This window comes from Rattus norvegicus, chromosome 1 (assembly GCF_036323735.1).
Source record: "Rattus norvegicus strain BN/NHsdMcwi chromosome 1, GRCr8, whole genome shotgun sequence".
Lineage (NCBI taxonomy): Eukaryota > Metazoa > Chordata > Mammalia > Rodentia > Muridae > Rattus > Rattus norvegicus.
Window position 1 is genome coordinate 192,160,386 of NC_086019.1, and position 11,108 is coordinate 192,171,493.

Sequence of the window (11,108 nt, forward strand, 5' to 3'; positions counted from 1 at the left end):
CTGTTTGGGAGCTGGGAGCAAGAGCAAAGTAGGAACCCAGCTTGTTCTGAGCCCCAGATCTGGCCTGCAGGCCATCTTTAACACCTGTTAGCTAAATAGGCAAATGAATAACTCCAGCTGGGTGCAGCCACCAGGGGTCACCCAGATGGGTTTGAGAACAGGGTTGCTGTGTGGCCTCAGGCTGACTCAGGCAGGCATTTATTGATCATATACTCATGACTGTCTACTGACTACTGTCTACAGCAGCCGGGACAAAACAGTTATTTCCCACAGGGAGTTCCCCAGGGATGACGAGGGACCCAAAACGAATTTCTAGATAGTGAATGCCAGGAAGGGATAAATCTTACAAGGACAGAAAACCAGAGAAGAGAATAGAAAGCTTTCATGAGGGGCCATTGAATAAAGTGAGAGAGCTGTATGGGGGAGGGGAGGGTGGACCTGAGACTTTCTGCCCTGGTGAAAGCTACAGGCACTTCCCCATCACAGATAGGATTGCTCTAACCCCCCTGACATATGCAGAGATAGGATACTGCCAGGAACTATGCAAGGAGCTTCCTCAGAAACCACCCTTCAAATGCCTGTCCTTTAGGCCTGTGTGGAGGACTCAGTGACTCCTATCACTTTGCGTCTCAACTTCTCTCTTGTTGGAGTGCCCATCCCTTCCTTACAAAACCTCCAACCCATGCTGGCTGTAGATGAGCAAACATACTTCACGGCCTCTGTGAGTCTCTTATTCATGATGTCGGGGCTCGACGGGGGCCCCAAGGCGGGTTTCCTTTTGGGGTATAATGTTTATTAGAAGAGTGATTAACAGTATGAACAGATATCAGCATGATGGGGGCTCTGGGGGAGCTCAGGCCTAAGCGGTAGAGGGCGGACCCCGTCTTATTGGTCTCCGAGGATGAGAAGGTTTCACGCCATGTGGTTGATGAGTGAGTAGCTCACATCTGGCCTGAACCTGAAGAGGACATCCTCAGATCCTGCATTATGGGAAAAGAATGTGCAACCCCAAGGGTGTGGGGGCGGTGAGGAGGTGAGACATCTAATTGAGGCTGTGCTGGGGTTTGGCAACTGAGCCTGTGAACTTCCTTAGGGGAAATAAGAACAGGGCTAGTCATTTTGCTGAAGCCCGAGAGACTGGGATCCGCTAGGGAGCGAGAGTCACAGAGAGGCTCTGCTAGGAGCATGCTACTTCCTAAGCACTCCGGGAAGAGGCTGCCCCCATGTGGGCGTGGCTTGAGCAACCCGTGGGCGTGGCTTGAGCTGCCTATGGAAGCCAGACCCAATTCCCATGTCACCCTTTTCTCAGCTTCCCTTTGAGAAGAATTGCGGAGCTGACCACATCTGTCAGGATGACCTTGGCATCATATTTGGCTTCCCAGAGTAAGTTCTCATTCCCTAGATCTTCCCCAGAGGTCAGCCTTCCTCTCAGGATCTGGGGCTCTCATCTGGGGCTCAGAACCCAGGCATCTAATTAGATGTCTATCTTTCACCCTGCTACCACGCATTTCATCCCCAGACTGTTTCTAGCCTCAGTCACAGGATCATCTCTTCCTTCCCAGCCTGAAGACCCTGGTGGTAGGAAGTAACCTGGAGCTGAGTGTAGCTGTGACAGTGACTAACGATGGGGAAGATTCCTATGGAACCACAATCACTCTGTTCTACCCAGTCGGTCTGTCCTTCAGACGAGTCGCAGAAGCCCAAGTGTTCCTTCGGACGGAAGATGTGAGTGGGTTGTCCTAGGTTGGAAGCTTAGGCTGGGTGGCCATTACTTAACGGTCTCTGGTGGGTCAAGGGATCTCAGCCAGCCTTGTTTGGATGGTGGAGTTGTATTGTCTGGGTCTTGGTGTCTTCTAGCACCATATTTTGAAGACACTGAATATAAGAAGTGAGTTCCAGGGTTAGCAAGGTAAGGACAAATGGCTGCCAAGCCTAATGACCCAGAAACCACATGGTGAGAGAAGAAACTTGACACATGCAAGATATCCCTAATCCTCCTCCGTGTGCCAGAACCCAGGGGTACCATCCCCCGCCTGTCTTTGGCCTCCTTGTCCTGTGTTCATGTAATAGTTGTTCTTTTCCTGAGACAAAGACTTGCTGGCCTAAAACTCACTATGGAGCCTAGATTGGTCTTGAGTTCACAATCCTCTGACTCACCCTCCAAAATGCTAAGAATGTAGGCATATACCACCAAACTGGGAAAATGCTTAAAAAGATTGTAAAATAAAAAAAATTAACTTTCCGGATACTCTGGCTTGGGGCCTGTCAAAATTTTCTCAGTGAAGGCAGAGGGGAAACGTTTCCGAGACTTGGACCATGTTACTTCTTCCCCAGACTCTCAGTTTTACCTTGATGGTGGCAACCACTGACGGGGTTCTAGAAGACAGAACTGGGACCATAAAACATTTTAAAGAAACAGATTTTTTTTTTCAAAAATGTTATTGTTAAAACAATTTTAGACTTTTACTGAAGTGGTCAACCTTAAGCAAAACTCCCTAAGAGCACCATCAAAAGAGCCAACCAACACTGTAACTCTTGCTTCGTCTCTTTCTCTGTCTCTGAGCCAGTGTCTCGTTTAGCCCAGGCTGCCTTCAAATCCAAGTAGCCGAGGCCTGCCCTAAACTCCTGAACCTCCTGCTTTAACTTGCCCAGTGCTGGGATCACTGGTGTACCTCACCACACCTGGGCTGCTTTTATTTGCAGAAATATTTTCAAACAAGTACTAGACAATGGACTGTTGCTGTGTCTTCATTTCACTCTGGAGTTCTGAACAGCAGTAACATCTAATGTGACCCCAAAGTCGTTACGTCACCCAATAAAGTGAACCATTCTTGACGGTCAGAAGCATAGTCACACTTCTCCAATCCTCCCCCAAATTTCTTTTTACACTTGGTTTATTTGGATGGGCGTTTGGACTGGGCTCATAGATTTGCTTTGCAGGTCTGCCGTATTCCTTGATCTGGCATCCTGAAGTGGGAGAACATTTTAATTACCTGTGAAAAACACACCAGGAAAAGCAAATCCCAGCAGCGACAGTGTTTCTAGGCAAATAACCCACTGCAGCCTGTGGATCTTTGTCAGATAAAGCGGTTAGGAGACAGCTCAGGAAGAGAGTCTGACCGCCATGTTTGTTAGGCAGCCTTTGTTGATCCTGTTGTATGTGATTTGATAGGTCTTGTGGTTATATTAAAAATAACCTTGTTGGTGTCGAGTAGACATTGAGATGTATTGGGATTAAACCAATATGATGTATAGGAAGTGCTCTAAATTATTAAGAAGAGAGTAATCTGTAGGAACAATAGGAAAATGTTGGTAACGTCTGCTGAGTGACAGAGACAGCGGTTCCTAGCCTACTCTCTCTCTACTGAGCATGCTTGAAACTATCCACAGTAAAAGGCCTTGAAAAGTAACAGGAAACTGGCCTACAATCCCAACACTTAGAGCCTGAAGCAGGAGTCTGATCACCATGAGTCTGAGACTGGGTTGGGCTGTCTAGCGAGTTCTAGAACAGTCTAGGCTACAAAACATAAGAGGAAGAATAATAAGAACCCAACAAGAAATGAAGGGTGAGGGTTTCTAGTGACTAGACCTTCTACACTGTAGTCTACATTGATCCTCAAGCAGATCCCATTCTCTCTAGAACACTAACAAGCATTTATCTCCTGTGTGCTTTTGGTCTTGCTTTTAACTAGACCCAGCAGTGGCAGCAGCAGGGCCGGCACTCCCTGCACCTCATGTGTGACAGCACCCCAGACAGGAGTCAGGGCATCTGGAGCACCAGCTGCAGCAGCCGACACGTCATTTTCCGGGGAGGCTCACAGGTGAGCCTGGCTTCTGCACACCCTGTCCCCTGTCTCCATCCTCCTCACCCCTCTGTGACCTCTCCACTTCCTTCCTCAGATGACTTTCTTGGTAACTTTTGATGTCTCCCCCAAAGCTGAGCTGGGAGACAGGCTGCTGCTAAGAGCCAGAGTGAGCAGGTAAGATGGCCAGGCCCCCCTCAGGGGTGGGGGTGTCCTCATTCCAATCCTCACGTTACGTGCTCCACCTCTGTTCCCAGTGAGAACGGCGTACCTGAGACCAGGAAAACCACCTTCCAGTTGGAGCTCCCAGTAAAGTATGCTGTGTACACTGTCATCAGCAGGTACATTCCCTGGACCTCAGAGTAGTTCTTCTTCACTTAGAAATAGTGTATGCAGGGGTCACCACTGATCGTCTGGGATAGTTTAGGTTTCATTGTCCTTCTTTCCAGTGGGAGATGACACGAATAACCATGCTTGCTCACCAATGGACATTTGCTATGGGCTGGTTTTGACACTAATTGTGAAATCATTATCGCGACAGCGTGCATTTAATACAGGTTGCAGGTCTCAAAAGGCTTTGAAAATCCGCAGGATTTTCCTGGGTTCTCTAAGGTGTATGAAACAAACCCTTGCGTTTGAGGTTCTCAGAGCCTAACTGGAGATCGAGGTTACAAGCACTGTTCTTTGGTTCTGTGACCTCAGTGACATGGCGTGCCAGTCAGATTTCCATCACTACAAGAATTCGGAGCAACCAATAAATGAAAAGGGCATATTTAGGCTCACAGTTGGGATTAGCCCATGGCTCATTGGCCCAATGCTTTGGGTCTGTGGTGATGTTGCTCTCATCTTGTGGTAAGAAGGCAAAAGAGAATGCAGAGGAAGGATTTACGGTTTCCAAGTCTCCTTTTGCAGCACTCCCTCACTGATCTAGAAAATTCCCAGTGGGATCCACTCTTTAAAGGCTCCCCAACCTACTCACTGTGCCACTCAGAGTGCCAAGCCTAAATGTAGGGAGGGGCTTCAAGATGAAACTATAGCAGTGGGTTCCTAAAACAGGACAAAGGTCCTTTCAAAGGAGGGTCATCGAAACGTTGATGGGTCTATGGTATTGGTCTTGACCAAAAGAGATTTTCAAAAGGGCCTTTGGTGTTTGTGTAAAACTGTTCTTTTTCATAAGAAACAGATATAGCAGAGATTCTCAACCTGTGGGTCATGACGCCCAAGGAGGTTGAATATCGTAACTATATATCAGATGTCTACATTATGATTCATAACAGTAGCAAAATTGTAGTTACAAAGTAGCAATAGAATAATTTTATGGTTGGGGGGTCACCACAACATGAAGAACTGTATTACAGGGTTGCAGCATGAGGAAGGTTGAGAACCACTCCTTTCCCCCTTTCGTAGAAATTAGGGGTAAAAGATGTACCTGATGAGGAAGGATCAGAGAAGCAGTGTAGTGGATAGGGCCTTAGGGGGACCGACGAGGCCAGGAGGAGGTCCTGAGACTAGAGGTAGAGAATATCAGCAGATGACTTTTCAGTGTTTGCTCCATGCCAGGCACAGTCCAGCTACTTTCTATGAATACATTTGACAGAACAAACATTCGTTGAGCTACTGTGTGTCATTAATCCAGGCTGTTATGGGACCTGCCTAATTCGAGGGTCCCTTCTTGTTTGCATTTCATACTTGCATTGCTCTGCCTGTTTGGGTTCTCCAGGTAGAAAGATCCACGCTCTACGTGTGTATACAAAGGTAATTTTATGGCACTCTGCAGGGAGCCACAGATAGGACATACCACTTGTAGACCTATGTGGTGCTACAGGTCAGTCATACTTAGAGAGGTCCCCAGGGCGGCTGGGAACATTTGGGAGGAGTCCTTTGAGTAGAGGAGAAATGACGTAAGACTGTTGCTATATGGATGAAGGTCGGGCAAGTGTCAAAGACAAAGCAGATTGGGACATCTGCTGAGTGCTTCCGGGTCACCATCAGAGAAAGAACCCAAGAGATGTAAGGAATTGGGAGCAGGGCTCGCAACAGAGCAAAAAGTACACATTTGAGTGGGAGCCCCAGCTTCTCACGAGAGAGTGTCACCAGGCATTCTGGAGCGCTTGTCTAATTGGCCAACTGCAGTAGAGAAAAATCCCCCTTGTAGGGTTTACTCTCCTTCCATCCCTATATGGGTCTGTCTTCAGATGCATGATGGGAACAGCTAATCCTATATGTTAATGACAAGCGATGCCATTTAATGAAGAAAAATTGGTTATGATCCCATTGGTCAGCCATGTTGGTCCTAGTTGGCTTGGGGCGGTCTTGTTTGCTGTTTGAGCAGGCGCATGGCCCTGTACTACAGTGGGCTCTGCAGCTATTATCAATTAACCATGCAGGTCTTTCTCCTTTTCCCCGGGCCCGCTAGCCTGCCTCAAGGGTAGGAGTTGCGGGTTAGGATTTGGAGTATTCAGGCAAAGGCCATGTATATGCAGAATGGAGCAGCAAGGGACAGAGGTAGGATTAGCCGGTGGCGAGGGACCGTGTGCCCTTGTACTTCCAGGCTTGGCCCAAGTATGTCTCATGACGTTTTGTTACATTGAGACCTATGGAGGAGTTAACTGGATCCTTAAAAGCTTCAGGGTGATAAAAGGCAAGGAAAGTTGGGGAAAGGGCCTGAGTGTAAGGGCCTAGGAGTCAAGCTTGGATGGGACACGCGGTCGACAAAACTTGCTGTGTCCCACATGTGCAAGAAGGATGGGAGTGATAGCTGAAGTGTAGAAATGGGGCAGGCCAGAATACAGCAAACACAGAGGCGAATGCCAGCAGCAAACCACTGAACTGAGAATAGGACCCCCGTTGAAGGAATCAGAGAAAGAACTCGAAGAGCTTGAAGGGGCTCGAGACCCCATATATACAACAATGCCAAGCAACCAGAGCTTCCAGGGACTAAGCCACTACCTAAAGACTATACATGGACTGACCCTGGACTCTGACCTCATAGGTAGCAGTGAATATCCTAGTAAGAGCACCAGTGGAAGGGGAAGCCCTGGGTCCTGCTAAGACTGAACCCCCAGTGAACGTGATTGTCGGAGGGAGGGCGGCAATGGGGGGAGGATGGGGAGGGGAACATCCATAAAGAAGGGGAGGGGGAGGGATTAGGGGGATGTTTGCCCGGAAACCGGGAAAGGGAATAACACTCGAAATGTAAATAAGAAACACTCAAGTTAATAAAAAAAAAAAAGAAATAGTGAAAAAAAAAAGAAAAAAAAAAAGAAATGGGGCAGGCGGTGGTCCCTGCTATTCCAGTGAGTCAGTGGCTTGGCTCTTAGGTCTTTTTCCTACACCTCAACCCAGTCTTTCCCCAACTATATCCTCTGGCAGGCCGGCTCCTGCATGCTTCCTTTCACCCACCCTGAAGCTGCTCCCACCCCCTGCAACCTCATTCCATGCCATCCCATATCCAAATGATTACTTGAATCATCATGCTAGTTCCAGACCCTCCTCAGGAGGCCAGGTACAACTTTATGACTCTTCTCTTTCCAGCCACGACCAATTTACCAAGTATCTTAACTTCTCAGCCTCAGAAAAGTCGAGGGTCAGTGTGGTGGAACATAGATTCCAGGTCAGTGTGGGGACTTGGGAGTGAGGGGACTGGGAAGTTGGGACAGAGGAGCCTGGCACAGGCTTTGCCATCAGTGCCTTCTGTACAGGTGAATAATCTGGGGCAGAGAGACTTGCCAGTCAGCATCAACTTTCGGGTGCCCACAGAGCTGAAGGGAGAAACGGTGTGGACAGTGATGGTCTCCCACCCTCAGGTATGGCTCCTTGCCTGACGCCCTTGGCTTATATCACCTGTGTTACTTATTGAGTCCCTGATGCAGCAGCTAAAGTCTGGTTCTCTATTTGCCTTCTAGAACCCGTCCACCCAATGCTATCAGAATAGACTCAAGCCAACACAATTTGACCTCCTGACTCACATGCAGAAGAGTCCCGTGCTGGTGAGGAAAACTGGGACGTTTAAGCACATTAAGCTATGCATCAGAGTTGCTGAGAGCTCACTTTCTGGATGTCAAATGGCACCTGAGTAACCAGCTCTATTTACGTCTGCTTGTTTCTTTCAAGGGCCACAGCTCAGTGCTGTCTCCTACCCAGACTTACTTTCCTCTGTCTGATATGTTTTCTCTGTCCCCAGGACTGCTCCATTGCTGACTGCCTGCACTTCCGCTGTGACATCCCCTCCTTGGGCATCCAGGACGAACTTGACTTCATTCTGAAGGGCAACCTCAGCTTCGGCTGGATCAGTCAGGTGTGTAGCCAATGGCAGAGCTGCTACCCTGGCCTGTGTGTGCCTGATGGGTCTGGGTCATCCTTGGGTCAGGGCTGTTCTTGAACCCTGGGCTGCCTGCCCCAGATCTAATTCCCAGTTCTGCCCCACCCTCTCTTTGGCAGACATTGCAGAAAAAGGTGTTGCTCGTGAGTGAGGCTGAAATCTCTTTCGACACATCTGTGTACTCCCAGCTGCCAGGACAGGAGGCATTTCTGAGAGCCCAGGTAGTGACTGTGGCAGGCGGGAGCCAGGCTGGTGAGAGGGCTCCGATGTTCAGTCTGTAGTGTTAGCTGTGGGATTTGCTAGCCTGGAGGGAGAATGAATGAAGGTCACTCAGAATGCATGGGTGCTTCTGTAGCTCAATGCTAAGGGCAAGGCATTGGCAAGGAAGAGGGAATATCAAAAGCTGGCAATCTGGGGAGAGTGTGAGGCAGCATGAGACAAGGGGCTTTCTAATGGGTCCATCTCCACCAGGCAAAGACAACGCTGGAGATGTATGAAGTTCACAACCCCGTCCCTCTCATCGTGGGCAGCTCAGTGGGAGGTCTGCTGCTGCTAGCTCTCATCACAGCCGTACTTTACAAGGTGAGCGAATTGTCCTCCTTATGGCAGGATTTGATCCCGTTCCTTCTACAGGAGGAGCAAGAGCTCACGCTGGAGTGTGAGGTACACTGTCACCGGTACATGTCGTGTGAGTAAACCCCCTCCACCCAGTTTTCTCTCGTCTGTGCCTCTTGTCTCTAAGACGCCTGCGCATCTCTCTCCTTTTCTTTCCCCCTACTTCTCTGTATGTTCCTTTCCAGAAGAACAGAGCATAAGCTCAGGCAGGGATGAATGTTGACACAAGCCCCAGGGGTGGGCTGGGTCTTGGTCTTTTTCAGTTTGAGGGTGATTCAAGCCACAAGTTTTGCCCATGTCTGAATGATACGATATGTACTAGGTTATTTGAAAGTAGTAGAGTGGGGTTGGGGATTTAGCTCAGTGGTAGAGCGCCTGGGTTTGGTCCCCAGCTCCGAAAAAAAAAAAAAAAAAAAGAAAAAAGAAAGTAGTAGAGCTTCAGAAATGCTTACTCTTTCTTTCCTTTAGTTCTCTCTCTCTCTCTCTCTCTCTCTCTCTCTCTCTCAGTTTCTTTCTCTCTCTTTATTTGCATGTGTGTATTGTATGTCCATGAATAATGTGTGTATGCATACATGAGTGTGTGGGCACACATGAGTTTATGGGAACACATGCACATGTACATGTGTACATGTGAAGGCTATCTGAAAGTGTTGGTGTCTGAAAGTGTTGTTTCCAGAGCTTTCTACCTTCTATATTAGGGCAGAGCCTCTCACTTGAACTCAGAGATCATTAATTTGACTATTCTAGTTAGCCACTTTGCTCCAGGGATCCCCTCTCTCCACCTCCTGGGTTCTGGGCTTTCATGCTCATCAGCCCTTATGTGGGTTCTGGAGAACTGACCTCCAGGTCTCACCCTTGTCAGCGAGTGCGTTACCTCACTGCGGACTCTAGCTCCTCTCTTCCTTCTTCCACTCACTTCATGCTGATTTTCTTCTTCCTTCCCACAGGCTGGTTTCTTCAAACGTCAGTACAAAGAAATGTTGGCGGAAGCAAATGGCCAGTTTGCCTCTGGAAACGGGAACCCAAACCCCCAGGTTACCCAGCAAGAACTTCCCTCTCCATCTTCTTTGAACCTGCCCTCCTGAGAGGTGTCCCAGGACTTGTACTTTCTCTAAGTCAGCCCTAACAGCAAAGAAGCGTTGCAGCAGGAATGCTGGGACCGGGCCGACTTTGCTCTTTGTGTCTTACCTGGGAAGGGTCACTGTCTGGTCAAAACTTTACCTGGAAACTCAGAGCACAGAGTCTCTGCTATGGCCAAAGAACTTCTGTAGGAATTTCTACCTCGGGATACATAGGCAGCTCAGTGGCCCCTTGCCTTGCTGGCCACTAATGAGCTTTCTGGGATGGAAGTAGCCATCATTGTTGTCTATTTCCAGTGCCTCCCGTCTGCTTTCAGGATGTCAGAACTGAGTTCTATCTCAAGGAGGCGAGCGCAGGCACCCTGGGATGCCCTGTGAGTCTATGTTATCCTCGTTTCTAGTGAAGTGTTAACACCAGGTTGTAGCTTTTCTTGGAAACACCTAATCCCAGCTCCCTCAAACTGAATTAGCAAGGAAACATCTGGGCAATGTAGTTGATGGGATTGGATTTTAGCCACAGTGTTGCTAGCTGGGAAGAACCATCCTGTTGTCGTAGGAGGGACACTGCTCTAGAACAGTTCTAGGTCAGAGAAGGCCTATGCCACTTTGCCCCATGACCCTTTTTGGGAAGACGTAAACAAACATCTGTTTGCCCATGATAGACCAAAGAAACTATTCCACCCAAGGCTTATCTAGAAAGCAAATGAGGGAGCTTGCAGCTCAGTTCCAGCTTGGTTCCCCATGTTTTACAGCCTTCGTGTGGTATCTTCAGCAGTAGAAACTTCCCATTCAGCTCTAACATGCAACTAAGGCAGTAGAAATAGATTTTATGCCTTTGGGGCAGCAGGGAGCTCCTTGACTAGTAACTCATAAGGAAGTAAACCATTTTACGGATCCCTGGAGTGTCTTTTCCAATAAATGTAGTGTGTCTTCATTCAAACTCTTTAACTGCTGTTTCACTGTTCTTTCAAATGCTGACCTCAGTCTAGGGGCATCTGAAGATTAGCATTATATAAGGAAGCGGTTTCCCTCCCTGTCCCGAGCCTGTCTTTGCAGTGGATGTGGATAGTGTAGACTCATGGCTGTTTTTGCTGCTAAGACTGTAGAGTGCTCAGCATTAAACAGGACACTTACATCACCCTTTCCAAGGCTCAGGGGAATCCCAGGAATGGAAAGGATGTAGGAGCTGAACAGGAGAGAGGAGGGTTGTAAAAGGCTGTCTCACGATGTTCGTGAACAAAACTGAATGAGTAAAAAGTCACAGAGAAGGTGCCCTGCCCTCCCTAGGGG

At 48.4% G+C, this 11,108-nt stretch overlaps 1 protein-coding gene across 4 annotated transcripts in view; it reads left to right on the forward strand.

Annotated features, from left to right (window-relative positions):
- Itgax (integrin subunit alpha X) overlaps positions 1–10,766 on the forward strand; it is a 31,063-nt gene extending 20,297 nt beyond the window's left edge. For all 4 annotated transcript variants that reach the window (XM_039101230.2, NM_001419757.1, XM_039101231.1 and 1 more), the window contains 13 exons: positions 590–721; positions 1,310–1,383; positions 1,563–1,725; positions 3,693–3,821; positions 3,901–3,980; positions 4,061–4,144; positions 7,338–7,416; positions 7,505–7,609; positions 7,709–7,792; positions 7,987–8,100; positions 8,244–8,345; positions 8,596–8,706; positions 9,687–10,766. In XM_039101230.2, the coding sequence (XP_038957158.1) occupies positions 590–721; positions 1,310–1,383; positions 1,563–1,725; positions 3,693–3,821; positions 3,901–3,980; positions 4,061–4,144; positions 7,338–7,416; positions 7,505–7,609; positions 7,709–7,792; positions 7,987–8,100; positions 8,244–8,345; positions 8,596–8,706; positions 9,687–9,824 (1,395 nt within the window). In that variant the 3' untranslated portion in view covers positions 9,825–10,766. The remainder of the gene's footprint in view (positions 1–589; positions 722–1,309; positions 1,384–1,562; positions 1,726–3,692; positions 3,822–3,900; positions 3,981–4,060; positions 4,145–7,337; positions 7,417–7,504; positions 7,610–7,708; positions 7,793–7,986; positions 8,101–8,243; positions 8,346–8,595; positions 8,707–9,686) is intronic.
- Positions 10,767–11,108: the final 342 nt, after the last annotated feature.